This window comes from Enhydra lutris, unplaced genomic scaffold (assembly GCF_002288905.1).
Source record: "Enhydra lutris kenyoni isolate GAN:26980312 unplaced genomic scaffold, ASM228890v2 scaffoldscaffold30, whole genome shotgun sequence".
Lineage (NCBI taxonomy): Eukaryota > Metazoa > Chordata > Mammalia > Carnivora > Mustelidae > Enhydra > Enhydra lutris.
This window is the reverse complement of record NW_019154114.1, coordinates 5,424,043-5,449,912: the sequence shown is the minus strand read 5'-3', so window position 1 is coordinate 5,449,912 and position 25,870 is coordinate 5,424,043. Positions and strand designations below refer to the sequence as shown.

The window sequence follows — 25,870 nt, the reverse complement described above, 5'->3', positions numbered from 1 at the left end:
GCAGAAATGTTACAAGAAAAAGAGGGAGAAAAAAGCTGGGCAGAGACAAGAGCCACCATAAGACCTAGAACAAGGAGTCGTAAGGATTAAATGAAATGACGGCTATGAAATATTTCAGATGATTTCTTTCTAGTAGTAAGCATGAATAAATGGTAGCTATTATTAACTCACCTGACCGTGATGAGTTTAGCAGTTAATGCCTCCTCCTGGATGCACCATACTTTAATCTTAGCCAAGTTCTGAAAACTGAAAAAGACAATCTGACATCCGTTCAACTTAGAAGGCTATTTATTGAAATAATACAATGATGTTACAAGGATCCATTTCATGTTGCTTAGGAAGCTGGGTGTTCCTAAGTGCATGGTGCCCGGTTGCTGGAACTAGAAAATCCTCTGTTCAATCAACCACACATACCACGGACACTCTGGGCTCCTTCTCTGTCAATGCCGATGTGCGGAGATTCAGAGACTGGTTGGATCTAGGCCAAGTTCCACACAAAAACCAGTGGTTTTCTTTGAGTCTTCTGGACCTAAGTCTTTACAAACTTCTAAAGAAGTAGGATAGCACTCAACTGGTTACAATTTGTGTCATTCTTGCAAATAGTCCACTAGGGGGATCCCCAAATACTCAGCAGCAAATTATTCTTGATAAGCATGATAGCCATGGGGTGGGGTTGGGGGACGGCGGGAGTCTGTATAGAATTACCCATTGTCAAACAATGTATCAGACAACACATGGTCTTGGCACTGTGTGTGTGAGCATGTGTGTGTGTTAAGCATGGAACATCACAAACAAGGTATTTTTGAATGGTTAAAGTCTTGGAAGGGCAGATTCCCATCTTGTTCCACTTGTGATGGACTCATTGGGCTAGACATCACACATTTCAGCCCCCATGCACATTTTTCCTGCAAAGAATTATGAAGAATATTTGGGAGCTACCTCCTGTTGTCCAGGATGAGACAAGGATAATGGATCCTGCTACTTGGCATGCAAAGAAGGCAATAGGAAACGTTTACCATCAACATCATCCATATCATTCCTCTCCAGGATTCATCAGGGTGGAAAAATTTACTTGGGAAAGGCTGTTGTGTCAAAGGGGTCAAGGTCCACAGTTGCTTCCAAATTTATCTCCACTGTTGGCACCTTTAGGATAATCCATGGGAGGCATGAGAGAACATTGGGATTGGGTTGGGCTACTGATGCTGATCTCATGCCTTACTGATGGAAGAGCAGCATAGAACTAAAGAAGTTGAATTTTTCATAATGAACTATTTCCTTGGCACACAAAATGGGTCATCACATTGGTTCTCAAAACTGATTTAAAGACAAGATTTTATGACAATGGGTAATTATATTTATACTTCTCCACAGTAAAATTAACTTGGGGAAATTTTTTCCTCTTTAGTTTTGTGCTGTTTTCCCATTGGTTTAATAACAGGAAGCTTGGGGCAGTGCTTTCTCATGGGAGTGTGATTAAAAAAAAACAACAACAACAGTAAGAGGACTTAACAGGTCTATGAAACTGACATATGATAGTTGAGAGTATAAATATTACACTTGGGAAAAGGAAAAAAAGTCACCAGCAGTTGAACTATTCACAGTTTTTGTTAACATTTTGGTATGTAAGCTTCCAACAAGCTGTTCTGAATATGTCTGTGACAAATCTGCCTCTGTATTTTGCTGCCTCTTATGCTTTTATGAATTCCTAGAGTATCCGAGTGCTCATTAGTTTGTGCATCTGATTTATTTTAAAATTTACACTAAAGCCCTCTGAATTCCTAAATACCTTTTCAGTGGCTAGACCACAGGGCCACAGATCCAGGAGACCTGCTTTCTCCGCCCAGCTTTGCCATTATAAGCTGTATCACACCGTGCGAACCACTTCACATCTTTGGCTTTTGGTTTCTTCATCTGTACAATGAAGTGGTTGGACCAGCTGATCTCATTCTTTGAATGTTGGATTCCGGGAGGTGGAATTGGTTTCCATGGCGAATTTAATGTAAGAGCTGCAGTTGAATACAGTTGTCAAGCAATTTTAAAAGTAAGTTTTGGTCATTACTGCAGGAGCTTTATTAAAAAAGGTTGTAAACACAGAATTACAAGTCAAACTGTTCAAAGCTGATGATCTCCTGCATACATATATTCAAAAGCTTTATAAAGTCCCATACATAGGCATATCCTTTCCAATTGGTTATATATGATGTTTGTAGTTGTTTTTACAAAAGTCTATAATCAGATTTGAGAATGTGGTTTCTATTTATTAAAAAAAAAAACATTGTCACTAGCACAGAGCTCTCTTCACACACACACACACGGTGGTTTCTATTTATTAAAAACATTGTCACTAGCACAGAGCTCTCTTCACACGCGCGCACGCACACACACACACACACACACACACACACACACACACAGAGCCATTACATTCTCAAGCTTCCTCTCTAGTAAGAATCCTCAGATACTAAATAAGAACAATATTTTAGCTAAAATTTTCTGCACATTCCTTAATTTCAGGGCTTCTACAGTTTATTTCGTGCATGAATTCTCTGGTGTTTAGTTAGTGCTGAACTTCTACTGAAGTTTTTCCCACATTCCTTACAAGCATAGGGTTTTTCTCCGGTATGAATTCTCTGATGATCGTGAAGATTGGTTTTCTTTCGAAAGGCTCGCCCACATTCATGACATTCATAGGGTTTTTCTCCAGTATGAGTTCTCTCATGCTGAATGAGGGATGAACTTTGACTGAAGGCTTTCCCACAGTCAATACATTCATAGGGTTTCTCTCCAGTGTGCGTTCTCTCATGCTGAGTAAGCGATGAGCGCCGACTAAAGGCTTCTCCACATTCGTTACATTCGTAGGGTTTTTCTCCAGTATGAATTCTGTGATGCTCTATGAAGCTTGTACTCCTTTTGAAAGCTTTTCCACATACATTACACTGATAGGGTTTCTCTCCAGGATGAGAAATAGGTTGTTGACTAAAGTTTTGCTCACATTCATAGGGGTTCTGTCCGGAATGGATCCTCTGATGATCAGTAAAGTCAGTAATGAGACTGAAGTCTTCCCCACAGTCATTACAATGATAGGATTTCATTTCAGCGACGGTGCTTTCATCTTGTGTAAGAGATGAGCTGTGCTTGAAATCTATGCTATAGTTATTGCTTTGGTAAGGTTTGCCTCTCTTATGAATCCTCATATGTTTATAAAGGGATGGACTCTGACCAAAAGCCCTCCCACATATGCTACATTCAAAAGGTTTCTCTCCCGTATGAGTCCTTTCATGCTGGACGAGGGAAGAACATCGACTAAAGGCTTTCCCACATTCCTTACACTGGAAGGGTTTCTCTCCACTATGTGTGACCTCATGCTGAGTGAGGGACGTGCCATGCCTAAAAGATCTCCCACATAAATTGCATCGATAGGGTTTCTCTCCAGTGTGAATTCTCTGGTGTTGAACAAGGGAGGAGCTGCGCTGGAAGGCTTTCCCACAGAGACTGCACTGGTAAGGCTTCTCTCCCGTGTGAGCATTCTCATGCTGACCAAGGGATGAGCTATGCCTGAAGGCCTTTCCACATACATTACATTCAAAGGGCTTCTCCCCAGTGTGAATTCTCTGATGCTCAGTAAGTTGTGTCTTCCAGAGGAAGGTTTTCCCACAGTCAGTACATTCATGGTGTTTCTTTCCAGGATAAATACCCTGATCTGTACCATTGGGGAAAGCTCCCTCTCCTTTATGAGTTTTCTCATGTTTAGTAAGTGATGATCTATGAATAAAGGCTTTTCTACATTTGTCACATTTATAAGGTTTCTTTTTTGCAAGGATATTATTCTGATTAATTATATCTGAAGTATGTCCCAAACTGCTTCCGAGTGTATCACATTCATTAGGCCTTGAAGGACCATTCAGTTGTGTAACCAGGACTGTGTTCAATCTAGAGTTTTCACCAAATTTATTTTGCTGGAAGTTTTCTTCTGGCGTGATTATTTTCTTCTGGTTGGATGCATCTGGCCCCAAGTACCTTTTCCAGTTTTCCTGGTGCCTCTCAAACTGGCTACCAACACCCCAAGTGCTTTGGAAGGTGGCATGCGAAAGGCCATCTGTGCTACGGGATCCTGCAGAGACGCTCTCTTGCAGATGTGATGATCTGGCTTCGGGCCTGGTCTTCCAGTCTGAAAAAAAATCCGAAGTGCAAAAGTCCCCTATTCCCTCCTGCTGAAACAAACTGCTACAGCAGGGATGGGGAAATGAAAGAAATATAAACTATACATGATTCTGTTTTGCAATTAGTCCTATAGTTTGGAGAGAAGACCCACAATGAAGGAAAGGAAGAGTACGGAGAAGTGACAGCGCAGACCGCCGAGCCAGAGGGTATGGTAAGTCTAGAATGAGGAATCCCCTCTAGGAGGACTGGTTAGGAAGTAAGGGAATAAGTGAGCATGAGAATGTTAAGCACAGACACAAATGGAATAAAACCATGGTCTGTCTTGCAAGATCCTGTATGTTTTTCATGCTTCCTGCCCATTTTACAAATCATCCCCAAATCTGTCTTCCTAATATAGCCAATTCACAATTTCTTTAAAGTCTCCTCTGAGGCTCCAAATCTTCAAATCCTATAGAGAAAATCCACAGCAATTGATGTAATGGAAATCATCCTTTGACTTACTTGGAGACCAAGTGCTATACTTTAAAGGCTGAGATAAAGTCATATTTTAGGAGGCAAATTATCATTGCTTTTATAATTAGGGCTAAGGTTTTAGCCTATTGGAGTTCTGGTTCTACACTAATCATCTCTCTTGAGCAAAAAGGATTTTACTTAGTCTAATAAATTGATCTCTAAACCCCTGTTTCAGGGTGCCCGGTGGCTCAGTTATTAAGCATCTGCCTTTGGCTCAGGTCATGATCCCAGGGTCCTGGGATCAAGTCCCACATCGGGCTCCTTGCTCAGTGGGGAGTCTGCTTTTTCCTCTACCTCTGCCCCTCCCCCTGCTTATGCTCACTGGTGCTGTCAAATAAATAAATAAAATCTCAAAAAATAAAAACCAAAATCAAACCCCTGTTTAACCTCAAAATATTAATACCAGACAATTAGTTTCTAGGTTTCTTATTTTTTTTTTTTAAGATTTTATTTATTTGACAGAGAGAGATACAGCGAGAGAGGGAACACAATTAGAGGGAGTGGGAGAGGGAGAAGCAGACTTCCTATTGATCAGGGAGCCTGATGTGGGGCTTGATCCCAGGACCCTGGGATCATGATCTGAGCCGAAGGCAGCCGCCTAACGACTGAGCCACCCAGGAGCCTCTAAAAACGGTAATTTTTAAAAAACTAAGGAGAAGGAGGGCTCTGAGGTGATGGACATGTTCTATATTGAACTGAATTTGGATTAGGTGGCTGAGTGCATTTGTCAAAATCAACTGGATGGTACTTAGAAGAGCTGTATATCTTACTGTATGCATGTCTTTCTTGAAAAAAAAAAACCCCATAAATATTGAACTCTGGTTAATGATACACAGGAATATAGGAGTGAAATGTACTTATGTTGGCAACTTAGTTGGAAATGCATCAAAAAGTATGACAGATTTTAAAAAAAGATTGATAGAAGGGATAGATGAATATGTGATAAAGCAAATGTAATAATATTTTAACAACTATAGCATCTTGGTGGTAGGTATATGGTGTTCACTGTATAATTTTTTCAACTTCCTATACATTTGAAAATATTCATAAAATGTCAGGAGGGAAAAAAACAACAATCAAGGGACCCTAAGCCTCAAAATTCCTTACCCTGGAACAAGACTCAATTCTAATTTTCCAAATGACAGAAAATGCTTTGTATTTCTTCTAGAATACTTCTCAGAGGGATATTCAAGAAATGTTGACATGAATGAATGAGAAAGTTCTCTCCCCAATCACATGAAAAAACAATCAAGTAATTCCTGACTGCTTTCTATGTGCTCTGTAATACCGAATACATAGATATACAATAGACTCTTTCTCCAAGAGCCTGAAGTCTTAGAAATAAGAATCAATCTTTTGATAAAAATGGAAAACCATCAGATGGTATATTCTTAAAATCTGAGCTTGGGCAGTAAAGATGATATAAATGGTATTTGTGATCAGGGAAGGAAGAAATAAATACATAAATACATAGTAAGTTCATGGATCGAATAGACACCTTGAACTTAAGGAATAGACAGCTTTGGATAGGTAGAGAGTATCACCTGACTAGGGAAACTGCACACTACTTACAGAAAACATTAGAAAGTTCAACCCAAGTGGAGCTTGTTTTAGTGGGAACAGAAAGAGAATACTGGAAGATATGATAGGGGACCTGTAAGTCGAGGGGGAGTTTTTATTTCCTATAACGGGGTATAGGGAGTAACAGCAAGGTTTTGTCAGAGGTAAGTGGTTTATGAAGATAGAGCATTAAAATCCAATATGGTCCACCAAGTGATGAGTAGATAAACAAAAGGTGGTTTGTCCATACAATGGAATATTACTCAGCAATACAAAATATGAAGGTACTAATACATGCTACAACATGAATGAACCCTGAAAATATTATGCTAAGTGAAAGAAGCCAGTCACAAAAGGCTACATATTATATGACTCCATTTACATAAAATATCCAGAAATGGTAATCCATTGATAGATAAAGATTAATGGGTGCAGGAGTTGGGGGGAATGGAGAGTGACGCTAATGGGTATGGGGTTTCTTTTTGGGTGTTGAAATGTTCTGCAGTTAGATAATGGTGATGGTTGCACAACTCAGTAAATATCTAAAACACCACGAAACTGTACACTTTAAAAAGGTGAATTTTATGGCATTTAAATTATATCTCAAAAAAGCTATGATTTTAAAAATCCAATATTGCTTATAAAAGAAAAGACTGATCAATTTCAACTGGGAATTGTAGTAATCTCCAAGTGGGGCCTAGTTTGAGAGGAAACTAAACTGAACTGCAAGAAAAAGTCTAAACTGAGTGGGCTGTTTGTACTGAGGGATTAGAGATTCAGTGGTTTCTAATGGGCAAAGGGAGAAACGAGTAATGGGCAAGGTAGCAAAATGTGCTGGCTGGGGATGAAAGATGATTAATTTAGATTTTAGGTATTTAATTGCATGGGACTTCCACAAGGAATGGTCTTATGAGAAGGGAAAAAAATGACCAGGGTACAAGTAAGGATTATTTCTAGGTCCAAAGTATAGAATAAAGCTCTGTAACTACCACCCTTGTTTGGTGCTAATACAGAAAGAAAAGGGGAGGAGCATCTCCCTCTCGCTTAGGGAGAAAACGAAGCAAAGTCAAAGACCTAAAGCTACAAAGCACTTAGTAAGCCCAGAGACCAGGAAAGGATGATACTGCAGGAACCATGGAGGCAATGAAGCAAACTGGCATGAAAACAGGATGGAAGGAAGATGGCACTCCTCCCCAGAGAGGTGTTGTAGGAGTGTGGTGAGGAGAAGAAGTCTGAAGGCAAGTTATGAAAAGATGGAGAATCAAAGCCATGGGTACTGCCTATAAGTCTGGGGCCACCGACTGTAAAAGCAGAAAGACAAAACAAGAGGACATGAGAGTTCAATTAATGTCTCAATGAATAAGAAAATGGATTGCAATCATGATGAGAGACAGAGGACACCAGAGGCGAAAATCCAGCAATCGGGTCACAGTATAGGGAGAAATGGTATTCTGTGTAGGACAAAGGGGTACATTTTCCTCCGAGACCTGCCAGCAGCAGGAACACCCTATTGGAGAAGGGAGACAGAGGTGTCATCCGGGAGATGGCTCCGTCTCCTCTGCAGGTCTAGGAGTTCCCAAGGCGCCAATATGAAGGTGCTCCCTCCTCTGCGCCGCCCCAGCTGTGCCACTGCGCGCACGGATGCCTGCGTGCCTCACTCCCCCTCATTTACCTGGACAGAAAGGTCTTTGGATTTCTCCCTCTGATATCCATGGCTCTTCTCCTTGTTCCAATTTGAAGATCACCTCTGGCTTGGAAACTTGATACCCTGCTCATGGGTAAATACACAAGATTTGGTTGTTTGTGCAAGTGGACAAAGACCCCTCCTACAAGTCAGTACTAGTCCTTGATCTTCAGGAACTCTGAAGGGAAAAAAAAGGTGCAACTTGAGGAGTCATGCAATCAAATGACCTACTTCCGGTTCTGCAAAAGAAAGAACTTTACCTAAAGAGCAGGCTCAGGGAACTATAAAGCTGAGTCCAAAAGAGAAGAAGAAGCTCTAGTTGTGAGGCAACCCTGCTCACGGCCACCTGATCTACGAGCCCCACAATCTTAGCACCTGAGAAAGAAAAAACCTGCCAGTAGGCAAGATACTGACTCAGTCCTTACCAAGAGAAACCAGGTGGCTATAGTTCTCCAGCATCACATCCCTGTACAAGCGCCTCTGAGCAGGGTCCACGTGGTGCCATTCTTCCTGGGTGAAGTCCACAGCCACATCTTTGAATGTCACTGATTCCTGTAGGATCACATTCCTGTTCAACTAGGGATCCACACCACAAATGTTCCCATGGCAACACTGGGAACATACTTCAGGGCTATCAGAAACAGTGATCACACATTTGATATCCTGAGGGGGTGATGTTGGGTTAAATACACTAGCTGCTCACATAATTTTGTAAAGAATCCAGTATGGCAGGCAGGAATGTCATGAGGGGCAACATGTTCTGCAATCCCATATCCTTACTTAGCTATCATGTTTTCTTGGAAAGCCAAGCCTTGTCACACAATCATCAATTCCTCACTGCCCATGCACTTCCTTTGTTACCAAATCCAAATATAATGGGGGGGGGGAACAATGGCCCCCCTTCACCCCTTTCACCAATTTCACTGTGCTCCCTAGAAATAAGCACTGTGAACAGTTTGGTACATACATTCAAGAGTCCCTACTCCGTGCTTCATTCACACATACAGAGAGTCTTGTTTTGTGAAATACCTTACATATGGCTCTACAACTTGCTTTTTGCATTTAACTATGTATCTTGGGGATCCTCCCATAGGGGTACAAATAATTTCACCTTATCCCTTTGAACTGCCTCATAGTACTCCACAGACAACAGTACCATAACATAATCATTGCCTAAAACCAAGAGCACCCCATTGTCCTACGGAGGAGATCCGGACATGCCCACCACTTACTGGACTCCGGCCAGGCTGCCCTTGCTGATCCCTGAATACATCCAGCTTGTTCCTACCCTGGGGCTTTTATACTTGTCACTCCCTCTTCCCTAGGATCTCCACATGGTGGAAAACTAGTTTCTAGTTACTCAGTTCTCATCTTGAGCACATCCCTCAGGGAAGTTGTCTTAGCATGTCCCTCCCAATTTACTTCCCATCGCACTACCATGTTAATATTCCTCCAAACACAGGCACCTCTCACTGCCTGAATCCCTGCCACTTGAACTCAGGAACCAAACACATTCAGGTAAAAAGGACACCTGTACTTTCAACAATAATCTGAGATTAACTTGTTAACCTCTCTGCCCCCCCCATTCCCAGCCACCATGAGCTCCACAAGAAGAGGGACTTTATCTATCTTAATCATTTATATGTCCAGCACAGAGTGGATGTTTAAGAAATGCTTGGTGAGGGGGCTGCGCTGAGCCTAGCTGGTTCAGTCGGTTTAGTGTCTGCCTTCAGCTCATATCATGATCCTGGGGTCGTGGGATCCAGCCTGATGTCAGGCTCCCTGATCAGCGGGGAGTCTGCTTCTTCCTCTCTAACCCACTTATGCTCTATCACTCTCTCTCTCTCTTAAATAATAAAATCTTAAAAAAATAGTTGGTGAGTGAATAAACCAGCCCCTGTTAGTGGACAATTAGTCAGTATTTTGCTCCTACAAACATTACTACAATAACTCCTTTTTGTAGATATAGCTAGTTAGAATTGGAATTGCTAGGTCAAGGTCTTTTCCCGATTCTTACCCCCTGCAATCACTTCTTCCTCACTACCCACTGAACCTAGGCTAGCTAAGATCCCCATGCCTCTCCATCAGTTCCAATACTTAAGGACTGAGTTTTGTCTTATCTTACTAGGCCTTGTTAAGGCTATGAGATACCTGTCAACAGGCCCTACCTGAAATATTTCCTTTGGTCCTGGTTGGATTTCGATCTCAAAATGTATACAGTAAAATATGGTAAAGATAATTAGTGTGAAAAGGCACTGAGAGCAGAGCTGGGTTAACTGGAGCAGTAAGGGAAGGTTACATGGAAGTTTCCGCCTTATTTTGTGTCCATCTCTCTGTAGGCTCCGCTATAGCTCATCTGGAGCTACTTCAATTTCCTGCAGGGTGTCATTCTCTCCCCACCTTCCCACTTTCTTTCCTGTGCTAATTCCATTTCATACTTCAGGTCTTGGTTAACAGATCCTCAGTGAAGTCTTCAGATCCCCCACTGGAGGGTCAATCCCTGTATTGTGTGTTTTGGGTTTGTTTTGTTGTTGTTGTTGTTGTTTTGTTTGTTTGGTATTATGTGTTTTAAGCCATTTTGTACACCTATGACTATTCGAATAAACCTAATAATCTATTTAATACTTGTTTTCCTAGTTAGATGCTGAGCATTTTATGAGGGCAGAGACTGTACCTTTTTTTCTTTAACTTGAAAACACAGTGCCCAGCAAGTATCTGATTCACACTGAACTCTGGTTTCCTGACAGAATTGTGAATTCTAGAGAAGACAGGAGAGGGCCCTCCTCCTGTTGAGAGAGGATCATGACCACATCCACACCCAACACTGGCTCCTCCATACCGTATTCTTGCTCAGCACTGTGGCTGTGTCCCTGCAGGAACAAGGAAGTGCTGGAATGTGGGAGATTTTTCTGACAGAAATCAGGGATCTGGACTGTGCCAGGGAAGGTGGCAGGAGACATTCACTAGGTGCCTGGCTTTACCAGATGCACTGTGGCAGAAAGAAATATACAACTGAAAAACACTGCAGTCCTTGAGTAGGTTCCAGTCTATTTTAAGATGTTTTATTCATTACAGCACAGTATGAGACAATTCATAGTAAAGCGAGGTGCCACAGGCCTGCAGAGGACAGAAAATGAGGGAAGAAAGAGATTAAGGCTGGCTATGCGCTAGGCCTGAAGATGTAAGTACCATTTGAATCGGAGAAGAAAGTGGGAATCCAATCTGGGGACTACCAAGCTTGAAAAGAGAGGCTTGGCTTGGGATGGGCATGGCCAGCAGGGTAAAAGGGGTTGGATCAAGGTAGGCATTTTAAGTCAGGTTGTAAGAAATAACACTTTCTCCCCATTGCCTACTCTGTCCTGTAAACATACAGCCCCTTTGGCTGTCAGCTAACTTGGATTCCTTTGCCTAACTGGTCCCTCCTATCAATTTATTATTATTACTTAAAAATGTTTATTTATTTAAATAATCTCTACACCCAACGTAGGGCTTGAACTCACAACTCTGAGATCAAGAGTCACATGTTCCTCCAACAGAGCCAGCCAGGCACCTCTATTATTTTTAATTAATTATCTCTACATCTAATGTGGGGCTCGAACTCATAACCCCGAGATCGAGTCCTATTCTCTTCTCAGTGAGCCAGCAGAGGTGCCCCCAGTTTCCCCATATTTAATACATGGGCTCCTGATTTTCTTCTGCCTCCCCAAACAGACTGCACTCATGGCAGGGAATGCTAACCAGTAAACAAATGTCTAGTTCAACAAATGTCATTTCTTGCCTCAACAGGGCAACTACTGGCTTCTGTTCTACTCTTGATCCCACAACTCTTTTTCCTACCCACTATGGGAGTCAGTTTTCTAAAATGCAAACCTTTGATCATGTTACAAACCAGGCCACCATCACCTCTTACCCGGACTACTGCTACAACCTCCTAACTTCTCTCCTTTTCCACTTATGCCCTGCTCCGAGGCCTGTCTTCCATATATCAAACAGAGTGATCGTGTTAAAATCTGTCAGATCAATTCACTCCTTTGCTTAAAAATTGCCAACAGGATCTCAGTTCACTCCAAGTAAAAGCCAAAGTCCTCACAGTGGCCTACACATCCCCCGCCACTCTGTCCCCTACTATCTCCCTGACTTCATCTTGAACCTCATCCCTGACCCACTGCTCTTCCTCCTTCAGATTCCTGGAACACACCAAGCATGTTTCTGCTCTGGAGCCTTTGTTTTGACCGTTCCCTTGACCTGGAAGTTTCTTCCTGAAGATTTGCACGTGGCTCCCTACTCATTTGCTCCAGCTCTTTGTTCAAATATCACCTCATCAGAGCAAACCTCCCTGACCACCCTGCATAAAACAGCATCGCACCCTGCACTGTCACTCTGGTTTCCTCTCCTTTTCATAGTCCTTCCCACCTGACATATATTTTCATTTGCTTATAGTATGTATTGCAGAGCACAATGTAAACTCCGGGAGAGCCTGACTATCACCTATTTTCTTCATGTCTGACTCTTCAGTGCCTAGAACAGACCTGGTGCATAGTAGGTGTTCCAGAAATATTTAATAAATGCTTTTCTTTTCTTTTTTTTAAGATTTTCTATTTATCTATTTTTGCATGTGTGCACAACAGAGAAAGCATGTGTGCGAAAGCAAGCATGAGAGGGGGCAAGCATGAGGGGCAGAGGGAGATGCAAACCTTACTCTAAGCAGGGAGCCCGATTCAGGACTCGATCCCAGGACCGTGGGATCATGACCTGATCTGAATACAGATGCTTAACCGACTGAGCTACCCAAGCACCCAAAAAATATTTCTCTTTAGATTAAAAATTAGATTCCTTCATGTGACCTTCAGAGTTCTTCATAACCTGGTCCACACCTTACTTCCACAGCCTCACCTCTGGCTTTTCCTAACCGTGGACACCATAATTCAGCCTGCAGAAGAGTTACAAATTGAAACTAAACACTCTCTTTTGCCTCTGTAAAAATGCTTGGCCTAGCCTGGGTGGCTCAGTGGGTTAAAGCCTCTGCCTTCAACTCAGGTCATGGTCCCAGGGTCCTGGGATCGAGCCCCACATCGGGCTCTCTGGGCAGCGGGGAGCCTGCTTCCCCTTCTCTCTCTCTCTGCCTGCCTCTCTGCCTACTTGTGATCTCTGTCTGTCAAATAAATAAATAAAATCTTTAAAAAAAAAATGCTTGGCCTATCCTCTTCTGCCTAGGTAACATTAATTCTCTCAGCAAGACTCTGTAAAGTTTTCTCCTCTGGGGTTCCTCTCCTACCCCCATGTCTGGGCCAAGTGCCTCACACCTTCCACAACCCTCCTCCCAGGGCACCCTCCAGCACGCTCATAAGACACTACGTTATATTGTCTGTTACCTATTATTCATTGTGCTTCCAAAGGGTCAAGACCTTGTCTCAGGCACCTTTGAATCTCCAGAGGTCAGAATCAGTTTGGTACATAAAAGACAATCAAGAGCTTGTAATATTAAACAGGTAAAATGTACTGAGACCTCGGGTGTGAGCAAGCCACTCTGAGAGCTCAACTCAACAGCATTCACCCTCCTTCCAGATATAAATGGACCTCATTATCAGCCCCTTTTAAAAATTAAGAAGGTTATCACGAAGTATCAAGTATTTTGCCTTTGTCATGTTAACATAAAAGGTCCAAAGAACTAGAAACAGCATATACAATGTTGAGAAGACTCGATTTCCTGGGCCCATAAAAAGTGGCCCACTGATAACGTGCAGTCCCTTGGGTGAATCACAGACCTCCTGGTCCAATCTTCTCATCTGTAACATCTCTAGCTGGGTTCCCAGAACTGGAAACCTAAGAGTTAAGAGCAGAAGGGTGAAAGGACACTTCGAGCTCTGCAGAACAACACTTGCAGATATAGAGATACCACCTCCCGCTCCAACATGTGCCAACTGCGGAGCAGACATCTGCTCAAATTCTAACTCAGGAAACTTTGTAACTTAGAAACTTCCCAAAGCTGAAAACCAGAGAATGGTAGCTAGTAAGTAAAAACAATCACATTTATACAAACCACTCCAAGACCAAAGTTAGTTTCCCCGATTAGAACGCATTACACTTGCTAAGACACAGTGTGGGGTTTTCACTCAAGTACTCCGTGCTTTCTGATACCAGACCAGTAACAGCCTGGCAAACTGGGCTAAGGGCATATTTAACCATTGAGCATGGACAGAAACCACTATTACTCCTTTACATGCACACGCATGCGCGCGCACACACACACACACACACACACAGATGCCCCACTTAGGCTAAGGGCATGATCGTCCAGAGCATCTCACCTGGAAACCTGTCTCATTTTTCCTTTATGCCCTGGAATCACCAAGAGCCTCAAAAAACATCTCCTAAATATAGACCCTCCCTTTCATGTCTCAAATCCTGCTCAAAAACCTCCCCTGCCAATGATACCATTAAGCCAGGCAGTAACTTTCTAGACGCATGCTGATGTGGTAGCCACCAAAAACATGTCACAACTGAGCGCCTGTAATGTGGCTAATTCAAACTTGGCTGTGTGGCAAGTGTAAGTTACACACCGGGTTTCAAAATAGCACCAAAGTAAAGAAATAAATAAACTATCTTGTTAGTAACTTTAAAATACTGATTCATTTAGAAATATTTCAGTTATATTGGGTTAAACAATATGTATTAACAAAATTAATTTCACCCATCTCTTTCTACATTGTACTACTAGAAAATTTAAAATTATGTATGTAGTTTCCATTGTTTTGGACCATCCTAGATCTCCACCTCACCCTGTGGATATACTTAGCACTCGCCTCAGTGCAAGGAACCCAGGAAATGACTTAAAGGCTGGCCGAACAGATTCTCCACAGAGAAATGTAGAGAAGAGGCCACAACGAAGAGAGTAGGAAGGGTGAAGCCTGGTGAGGAGCCAAACAGATCTGTGGGACTGTTTGCAGGAGGGCGGAACAACGTGGGCACAGAGAAAGAAAAGAAGCATATCCCCACCCCAGGCACCCCAGGCACATGGGACTGCACTGGCAAGATGAATCCCTATAACATTCAGCTTTGAAAATCAGAGGGGCCTAACTTTGAACGTTCTTATAATAAGTGGGGCTTAAGACATGGGAATTTAATAAAGTTTTTTTTATGACTTTATTTATTTCAGAGAAAGAGCACGTGAGTAGAGCAAAAGACAGTACGAGCTGGGGGAGGGGCGGGGGAGATGGAGAAACGGACTCCCTGCTGAGCAGGGAGCCAGCTGCTCAGCTCAATCTCAGGACCCTGAGACCATCACCTGAGCAGGAGGCAGACACCCAACTGACTGAGCCACCTGGTACCCCATGCAACTTAAAAAAAAAAAAAAATCACTGGGTTCAGCTCTCGAAGAGCCAGACAGGGTGATAGGAAACTGAGTCCCGGCCTTTAAAGAAACAGCACAAGGTGCCTGGGTGGTTCAGTGGGTTAAGCCTCTGCCTTCAACTCACGTCATGATCTCAGGGTCCTGGGATCGAGTCCCGCATCGCATCGGGCTCTCTGCTTGGCAGGGAGCCTGCTTCCTCCTCTCTCCCTGCCTGCCTCTCTGCCTACTTGTGATCTCTGTCAAATAAATAGATAAAATCTTAAAAAAAAAAAAAAAAAGAGCACAACAAACAGCCCCAGAAAAATAATACCACAGAAGGTGCAATTTGAAAAACGCCTGGGGTATAGGGGTAAGAGATTTATTTACTAATCTCAGACCATATGCTGGAGGGGCAGCAATCTTTGGGAGACTTCTCTAAGAACAAAAGAGCTGGCAGGTGCCATTTCCCTCCCCCACTCCCCACCCTGAATACATGGGCACCTTTGGGAACCCCTGCAGTGTGAACACTCTCCACCCAGCTTGCTCACAGTACACCGAGCCCCAGTGCTCTTCTGTGGACTCACCCTACATCCCAGCCTAAGCAGGAGATTTCCCAGGAGGCTGCAGGCCCTGCCCCCCACCAGACCATTAAGGGCCTTACAGGCACCGTGTGCCCCAACCCTCGAGTTCTCTTGCAGACCTGCCCCCTGCAATATACCCTTGACCAGAGTTCATCCAAAGCAGTGCCATAAGCCTGGCAGTGTGCAAAAAAAAAAAAAAATTAGTATATGTAAAAAAAAAAAAAAAAAACAGTCAAGGCAGTCACAAAATGAAAGGATATAAACTGTGACACCATATACCTAAAATGTTGGGGGGGGAGAAGAGTAAAGAATGGGTTCAAACTCTGGAGACCATCAACTTAATATGGACTGCTATATGCGTAAGATTCTATATACAAACCTAACGGTAACCACAAACCAAAAACCAGTAACAGACATGCCAAAAAAAAAAAGAAGAAAAGAGAGAGAGAGAGTGGAATCCAAGTATATCACGAAAGAAAGCCAGGAGAGAGAGAAAAGAGCAAAAGAAGGAAAAGAATTACAACAGCAACCATAAAACAAGTAACAAAATGGCAGTAAGTACATACCTATCAATAATTACTTTGAACATAAATGGACAAAACACTCCAGTCAAAAGACACAGAGTGACAGAATGGAGAAAAAAATAAGACCCATCTATATCTTGCCTAAGAGAGACTCATGCCAGACCTAAAGACATGCAGATTTAAAGTGGAAAGATAGGCAAGCATTTATTATGCAAATGGAAGTGAAAAGAAAGCTGGAGTAGCATTACTTATATTGAACAAAACAGACTTTAAAACAAAGACTTTAGGGATGCTTGGGTGGCTCAGTCGGTTGAGAGTCTGCCTTTGGCTCAAGTCATAATCCTGGGCTCTTGGAATGGAGTCTGGCATCTGGTTCCCTGCTCAGCCGGGAGTCTGCTTTTCCCTCTCCCTCTGTCATTCCCCTTGCTTGTGCTCACTTTCTCTCTGTCAAATAAGTAAATAAAAATCTTTTAAAAACATGAAAAACAGGAGCGCCTGGGTGGCTCAGTGGGTTAAAGCCTCTGCCTTCGGCTCAGTTCATGGTCTCAAGGTCCTGGGATCGAGCCCGGCTATCGGGCTCTGCTCAGCAGGGAGCCTGCTTCCCCCCTTCTCTCTGCCTGCCTCTCTGCCTACTTGTGATCTCTCTCTCTGTGTCAAATAAATAAATAAAATCTGAAAAAAAAATGAAAAACAAAACAAAGCTGTAACAAGAGACAAAGAAGGGCACTATATAATCATAAAGGAGATAATGCAACAAGATATAACAATCGTAAATATTCATGCACCCAACATGGGAGCCACCAAAATACAAAAAGCAGCTCATAAAAAACATAAAGGAAGTCTTCAAGAGTAATACAGTAATAGCAGAGGACTTTAACACTCCACTTAAATCAGTGGATAGATCGTCCAAACAGAAAATCGAGTAGGAAACAGTGGCTTCAAATGACACATTGGACCAGATGGAGCCAACAGATACATTCAGCACATTCCACCCTAAAACAGCAGAATACACTTTCTTTTCAAGTGCACATGGAACATTCTCCAGAACAGTTCATATGATAGGCCACAAAACAAGTCTGAAGAAATTAAAAAAGACTGAAGGCATACCATGCATCTTTTTCAACCACAATGCTATGAAACCACAAGAAAAAATCTGGAAGAAACACAAACATGTGGAGGTTAAATAACATGCTACTAAATGGTGAATGGGTCAACCAAGAAATCAAAAGAGGAAATAAAAAAATACATGAAGACAAATGAAAACACAGCAGTCCAAAATCTTTGGGATACAGAGAAAGTGGTTCTAAAGGGACTTTATAGTGATACAGCCTTAGAGCTTTCTCTCCAATTTTGCCCCCTTTCTCACCAATTTTTGACTCCTTGCCCTTATTACAGCATTCTCTTTTGAGGCGCTTTGTCTTTGCACATCTTATCTGACCACCATGTACTTTCTTCCCTCAGCATTATAGGAAAAATTCCTACTCCCCTTTCTAGAACCAGTCCAATGGTCTCTTCCCTTCTGAAGCTTTTCCAGATCCCTCATCTCCCTGCCTCCCCCATCACCATTTGGTCCATATCTCCATTTCAGAATAGTACGTCCATATCTCCACTTCAGAATAGTAGCTGTTCGGTGTTTTTTGTTTGTTTATTTTTTAAGTATATATGCTTTTTTTTTTTAAGATTTTATTTATTTATTTTTTTAAAGTAATCTTTATCCCTAACTTGGGCTTGAACTCACAACCCTAAAATCAAGACATGAATGTTCTACCGACTGAGCCAGCCAGGTGCCCCTAGAACTGTAGCTTTTTGGTCATGTTTTTCTCCTTCAACATTTTCTCAAACTCTTTTTCCAAAAATCAAGCACGGTGGAATTGTCCAGAATCAGCAGAGCAACTTAGAAAACTTGCCATGCATGGAGGGCCCTGACAAACAACTTTTAAAAACTCCTCAGGTGATTCATTATAAAAGAGCAACAGGTAACTTCAGTGAACACTCACCACAGGCCAGGCACCGAGCTCAGTCATTTATGTACACCCTCTCACTAAATTTCCTCAATGAAGCCCTACTGACGTCACAAAGGAAGCAGGCATCTTCGCCCGACTACTTATGAAATGTGACCCTAGTTAAGAACCACTGCCTGGCATAGAGAAGGTATTCCAAAAATGTCTGCTGAATGAATGAATATAGAGTCTGGATCACTCTTTTTGTTTTTTTAAGATTTTTTTTTTCTCTTTATTTATTTTATTTTATTTTTTGACTTTTTTATTTTTTTTTTCAGCATAACAGTATTCCTTGTTTTTGCACCACACCCAGTGCTCCATGCAATCCGTGCCCTCTCCAATACCCATCACCTGGTTCCCCCAACCTCCCACCCCCGCTCCTTCAAAACCCTCAGATTGTTTTTCAGAGTCCATAGTCTCTCATGGTTCACCTCCCCTTCCTATTTCCCCCAACTCCCTTCTCCTCTCTAACTCCCCTTGTCCTCCATGCTCTTTGTTTGACAGAGGCAAAGAGCACAAGCAGGGGGAACGGCAGGCAGAGGGAGAGGGAGAAGCAGGCTCCCCAAAGAGAGGGGAGCCCAATGAGGGCTCCATCCCAGGACTCTGGGATCCTGACCTGAGCCAAAGGCAGATGCCCAACCGACTGAGCCACCTAGGCGCCCATTCTGGGTCATTCCTACTGAAGGAAAATGAGGAATCATTTTCAGAATCATAAATAATAAATAAATAATATTTTTGTTAAATAAAAAGCAGGGGCAAACACAAAAATGATGTTGAGAGCCAAATTCAAAAGCTGGTTCCTCTTAAGTACCAGATAAACAGAAAAACCTCTGGCGTATCTAGTATATAAAAGAAACAACTGGGGCCTCCTAGGTGGCTCAGTGGATTAAGCCTCTGCCTTCCACTCTGGTCATGATCTCGGGGTCCTGGGATTGAGACCTGCATCAGGCTCTCTGCTAGGCGGGGAGCCTGCTTCACCCTCCCGCCCCCGCCTGCCTCTCTGCCTAGTTGTGGTCTTTGTCAAATAAATAAATAAAACCTTAAAAAAAAAAAAAAAAAGAAAGAAAGAAAGAAAGAAAAGAAATAACTCAAGTCCCTGGCTGGCCCAGTGAGTGTAGTGTGTGGCTCTTGATCTCGGGGTTCTGAGTTGGAGGCCCACAATGGGTGTAGAGATTACTTAAAAATAAAAATCTTGGGGCGCCTGGGTGGCTCAGTGGGTTAAGCCGCTGCCTTCGGCTCAGGTCATGATCTCAGGGTCCTGGGATCGAGCCCCGCATCGGGCTCTCTGCTCATCGGGGAGCCTGCTTCCTCCTCTCTCTCTGCCTGCCTCTCTGCCTGCTTGTGATCTCTCTCTGTCAAATAAATAAAGAAAATCTTTTAAAAAAAATAATAAATAAATAAATAAAAATCTTAAAAAAAAAAAAAGAAACAACAAAACAAATCACTTTAAAGGGAATAAACAAACCAGTAAAATACACACCAGGTGTTAAGAAATGTGAAAAATCTTAAAGAAATGGGTAATTTTAAAATCTTAAATCACTAATGTTGATGCAAAAAAGTAAAAACCTTAATAATTGAGAATGAAATCAACTGTTCCCAAATCATCCCAGCACAGCCCGGAATCTGCTTCTCCTTCTCCCTCTGCTACACAACCCCCTTCATGCTCTGTCTCAAACAAATGAATAAAATCTGAAAAACAAAAGTGTTTAAAAAAAAAAAAAACAGAAGTTGGGGCTCAGTCAGTTAAGTGTCTGCCTTCAGCTCAGGTCATGATCCCAGGGTCTTGGGATAGAGCCCCACATTGGGCTCTCTGCTCAGCAGGAAGCCTGCTTCTCCCTCTTCCTCTCCCCCTGCTTGTGTTCCCTCTCTTGCTCTCTCTCTTTCTCTCTGTCAAATAAATAAATAAATAATCTTAAAAAAAAAAAGAAGAAGAAAACTCCACATAAAAATTATATGAAATTTAAAATGTTGAAGGGAAAAACATGTACAGAGAGAAATGAAGGCAATTCATCACAACAAATGAAGAGGTACTAAACAAAGATCACAAATGACTTTTTTATACTAAAAAAATCTGTATTATATATATGCTTACATACTTTGATTAGATAGATAGATAAATATTTAAAGATTTTATTCATTTGTTTGAGAGAGAGCAGAGGGAGGGGCAGCGGGGGAGAGAGAGAGAGAGAGAATCTTGACTGGACTCTGAGCTCCATGGAACCCAACACATGAGGCTCGATCTCATGACCCCGAGATCATGACCTGAGTCAAAATCAAGAGTCAGATGCTTAAACAACTGAGCCACCCAGGTGCCCCTGATAAGACATACAAGACATAGAAAAGAGAGGGAAAAAAAAATATTTTTTGAAATAGATCTTAGAAGATCAGGTTTTGACATCCTAACATTGTCTTAACCACAAAATTTCTTGGGGAGCCTTGGTGGCTCAACTGGTTAAGTGTCTGACTGTTGATTTCAACTCAGGCCCAATCTCAGGGTTATGAGAGTCAGCCCTACGTCAGGCTCTATGCTCAGCGTGGAGTCTGCTTGAGATTCTCTCTCTCCCTCTGCCCCTCTCCCGCTCACAATCTTTTTCTAAATAAATAAAATCTTAAAAAAAAAAAAAAAAAAGGACAGAGAGTGGCTGCATGGCTCAGTCGGTTAAGCATCTGTCTTCGGCTCAAGTCATGATCTCAGGATGCTGGTATCAAGTCCCCACGTGGGGCTCCCTGTTCAGTAGTAGGCCTGTTTCTCCCGCTCCCTCAGCTGTCCCCCTTGCTTGTGCTCTCTCACTCTCTCTTGCTCTCTCAAATAAAATCTTTTAAAAAACTAAAAATAAAAATTTTAAAAAGGACCATTCCTTAAAAGGGTTCAGTGAAAGTTATACTGTTTCACACAATTATTTTATCAGAAAATTAGGGTCACGGTTACCGGAAAAACACAGTTTTTGCTAGTTTAGTAGAAAATACACAAAGTACAGAATTACTGCTGGGGTTAAGTGGTTAGGAATGTTTGCTACTTTGACACCCGCTTACAGAGCGTGTACTTTGGAGAAAGAGATGAAAGCAGACAAACAGCCCTGCCCTAAAGGAGCTAGCTGAAAGCTTAGTACAGACACGGATGGGTAAACACACAACTCCTTAGGACATAAAAACAGCACTATGACTGCTGTGCACAAGTGTTGTGTGAACTCACAAAAGGGGAAAGTGTGTCTGGGCTGAGGCCTGAAGCCCGGCTCCAGGCAGCTCAGGAGGAGGCTAAGAAAGGAGACCTCTGGCCACAGGGAGCTTGAACATTCCCTGACCTGGTTCAGCAAGTGGCTTGGTGGCCCCTGGGGGTCCAGGAGCATCCTGTCTGAGTCCAGGTGACCCGAGACAGCTTTGGCTGAGCCTGTTCATCCTGATGAGCCTAACCATGGAGCTCTTGGGATCTGGAGTCCATGGAGACCAGGTCCTGGTCCCTCTCTACTTCCTCCCCGTCAAGGTAAACCTGAAATCCATATGCAACTTTTTTCTTCTAAAACTTTCCCCATTTCTTACTGTTCTTGTGGTTTCACCTTTTTTTATTCCTAACTAAAAACATAGTGCATATAATGAAGAGAAAGATACCTAATGTTTACACACAGCTACTAATGATCCTATATAGATCCTAAGGATTTTCGGGGTATCCCCCACTCTGCTGCTGTTCCCCTCCATCTTGGAGTCCTTTCAGATGTTTGCTGGCCAAATGCCAGAGGAAGGTCCCACCCCTCAAACACCTCTTCATGAGAGCTCTGACTTTGAAATTCTTGCTCCTATATTTCGTCATTCACGGCAATCTTTAAAACGAAGAAAAAGTCATCTTAGTTTCCTGCTCAACAACAGTGACTCAAGCTACACCAATCACCCGCAGCTCCCTGAACACATGACGCACAAATCCTGCTGCTCGGGGCACTCTTCGCCAGCCCTGTGCCCCACAGACTCCCTTGCCTCCTGCCAGTCCACCCAGAGGCCCCCATCTCAGTAAGAATAGGGCTTACCTTTACCTCGTTATTTAAGCTGTACCCTTATCACAAGCCACCCCCCCCATCTCCCTTACTTTTCTCTACCTTCTTCTCCCCTCTGGTACTGTCAGCTTCTAGGATATTATAAAAGTTACTTACTGCATTTTTCTGTCTCCTCCCTCTAGGACGTAAGCCCCACAAAAGCAGAGATTATAAATGTTGTTCACTAATATATCCCAACCACTTAGAAAAGTGTCTTAGCACATCACAGGGGTTCAATGGCTATCAGCCGAATGAATAGATAAACGAATGAATGAATGGGTTACCCCAGCCGCAAAGAAAAATGTCCAAACTCCCTTCTATTCTCATCTCCTCACTGCCTGTGGCCCATACCCACTGTCACACACAACAGTTTCACGATCATGCCCTTCATCTTCTTGCCTCCCAACATCCCTGACGCACCAACTCCATCAGCTCTATCTCCACCCCCTTCACTTTCACTTGCTGGACTCTGCTTCTATGCAGAAATGGCATCTCCGCTGACTGTTTCCCACAGGCAGAATTTCCACTTTCCTCTCTGTATGCACAGCAGCCTCTGGACCTCAGAAACATCACCTGTCCTGTGCTATATACTTCTCTAGGAAGCTACTCCCCTCTCAGTTTACCTCCAGGAGAAGCAGTCAGATGACTCGATTACTCATCTCTTGCATTCCCTGGAGGGTCAAGCTCAGAGAAAAGGAAACTCGATAAAGGGAAATTTCTGACCAAAAAACCCCCTTTGTGGATTCAGTTGTTGTCTTTCCACCAGGGTCATTACCTGCAGCCTGGATTAGGTAATCCAAGGGAACTGTCAGGCCATCCCAAGAGAATATAACTGAACTAGAGTACTTGGGCAACAAAGTTTTGAAAGTGTAGTTAAAGCAGTCCCTAACAGTCACTGCTCAGAACACAAATCTACTTTCACCATTAAAAAGGCAACCCCTGGGGCGCCTGGGTGGCTCAGTCATTAAGCATCTGCCCTCAGCACAGGTCATGATCCCAGGGTCCTGGGATGGAGACCCGCATCCAGCTCCCTGCTCAGCGGGAAGCCTGCTTCTCTCTCTCCCACTCCCCCTGCTTGTGTTCCCTCTCTATGTCTGTCAAATAAATAAATGAAATCTTAAAAAAAAAAAAAAAAAGGCAACCCCTGGGGCACCTGAGTGGCTCAGTCAGTTAAGCATCTGCCTGCAGCTCACAGCTTGATCCCAGGGTCCTCAGATGGAGCCCCGCCCCAAATCAGGCTCCCTGCTCAGCCACTCCCTCTACTTGTACATTCTATCAAATAAATAAAATCTTAAAAAAAAAATAAATAAAAGAAGAAGAAAAACAAAGGCAACCCTTAATGAAAGGATCAACACGCCCATGAGATGTTAAGTGTGTTAAGCAGTCCTAATTCTCACAGCCTGCTGAGGAAGCACTTTATATGGAACTGCACTGATGACCAGTGATTGATTTGCTCTGGCTCATGTCAAACCAAACAACTATCTTGTTCTAGTATTGTTACTTGTTTTACTCCTTAAGGCTCACCTTTATAAAACAAAAACACACAACAAGAAGTAAAACATATAAAGGCATTATATGTTTAATTTACTATAAACTTTTATTTTTTTAAAGATTTATTTATTTTAGAGAAAGAGCGCACATGCATGCGAACAGGAAGGGGGCAGAGGGAAAGGAAGAGACAGAATCTCAGTCTTTCTGCTGATCATAGAATCTGACCTCATGACCCTGACTGAGATCATGACCTAAGCTGAAATCAAAAGTCCCATGCTTAAACACCTAAGCCACCCAGTTGCCGCTAATTTACCATAAACTGCTTTTTATATGATATTACTAATCAGTATTTTTATCTGGATTAAGTAATCTCTATACCGAACGTGGGGCTCAAACTCACAATCCGGAGTTCAAGAGTCACATTCTCAATCAACTGTGCCAGGCAGGCGCCCCTGGATTGATTCTGATAGTCTCACACACTTAGCAACTGGAGTTTGTGATTTTTCCTTAATTCTAAAGAGTGTGTGGATTAAAATACCATCTGAACTTTGTTATATCTTCACACATACTCTAGGTAAATCAGTGCATAACCTCAGAGTTGTGATGCTTCTAGAAAATGCCTCCTCTCTCACAATACATGAGTTAAAAAAAAAAAAACAGCTTCATATTAACGAAGCTGCAGGCTGGACATGTGGGGGTATACACTATTATATCTTTGTTAAGGTAAAAAACAAGAAAAGCTATGGGACAGGTCCTTCCTGTTCCGTATGTTTTCTTTTTCCCTCCTGGCCCATCTCCAGCCTCTTTCAAGGCAAATCCTGGCCAAGCTTCTTTGGCTCCTACCGTCTTTTTATGGCCCCTGGGTCAGAGGCTGGGGCTGCTCTCTCCTTCCCTAACAGTTAACTTCCTCCTCTATAGTTTTCTATCCTGTCACCCTACCCTCTCCATTCCCTGACATAGTTCAAGGAATTGGACTGGCACTCAGGACTCTCAACAGTGACACATTCACTCTTAACTCTTCCCGCAGAACTGCACCGCCCGGGTTGCCCCTCCCCACAGTGCGGCCCCTGTTTTGGGACGCCCACTCTCCTCAGCTCTGGATATCCTGGGTTTCGCAGGGCTGGAGGCTCTGCGGGAATAACCAAGCTAGGAAAGGCTGTCTCACAGGCGGAAAACAATGACTGCTCTAAACACGCCCCGGGGGGCCTGGCTGGTAGGGACGCCCTGGGGAAGTGAGGAACGCGCTGCTCACCTGGGGCGCGGCCGTCGGAGGCCTCGGGGCCATTCCTGCCTCGCTGGGGCCGGCTCTCAGACTGGGGCTGGGAAGAGAGGACAGGGCCCACTCACCCGGCTGCAACCGCCGACCCCTCCCCGCCGCGCCGGGCCCGCCTCCGTCCCTCAGCCACTTCTCCCGGAGAGGCTTGGGAAGCTACGCGGACTGCGCCTAGGCCTGTCGTTTCCCGGATACCAAATTAAAGGCTCTCGGCATCCTGGACACCGTCCTCTGGCCACGCCCAGTCCCACCCGCAGGATGGTGGGCGCGGCCGGGCGGATACAAGCCAAACCCGTGGGAGGTGCCGCCTTGACCCGCGCTCGGAATTACCGCCTCCTGCGGACTCCGGATTTCGCGACGTCGGGCCCACCCAGGGCTGGGGCCAGCTCCTCCTGCACGCGCTGCAGGTTCAGTCCTCTCCAATTCTGATGTGCGGAGGGACAGCCCAAAGCGGCCTTAGCCACACTGGGGCCGGACAATGGCCGCAGCGGCGGGGCAGAGCCGGAAGTGCGCCTGCGCACGCGGAGCCTCGGTCCCGCAACTCCGGGGCCGTGGCGAACTACACTTCCCAGAGGACCGCGCGCGTGGGTCCCGCTTGGGAGGTCGCGGCGCCACACCGGGGGAGCTGCGGTGGAGTGCGCGGTGTGGCTTGGAGACTCGCACGTTCATTTATTCCAGTTTAACAGTCACTGAACACCTCTTCTGTGCTACGGGCATGTTGCTAGGGGCCG

The 25,870-nt window shown here is 43.7% G+C and overlaps 1 protein-coding gene across 1 annotated transcript; it reads right to left on the bottom strand.

The window, feature by feature from the left end:
* Window positions 1–2,289: 2,289 nt before the first annotated feature.
* On the bottom strand, window positions 2,290–25,602 carry LOC111152970 (ZFP90 zinc finger protein). Its single transcript, XM_022511734.1, has 5 exons — window positions 25,470–25,602; window positions 25,119–25,185; window positions 8,344–8,470; window positions 7,907–8,002; window positions 2,290–4,168 (listed from the first exon to the last, which is right to left on the bottom strand). The coding sequence occupies exons 2-5, from the start codon at window positions 25,149–25,151 to the stop codon at window positions 2,520–2,522; spliced, it is 1,905 nt and encodes a 634-aa protein (XP_022367442.1). The 5' UTR covers window positions 25,152–25,185; window positions 25,470–25,602; the 3' UTR covers window positions 2,290–2,519.
* Between the last annotated feature and the right edge of the window lie 268 nt (window positions 25,603–25,870).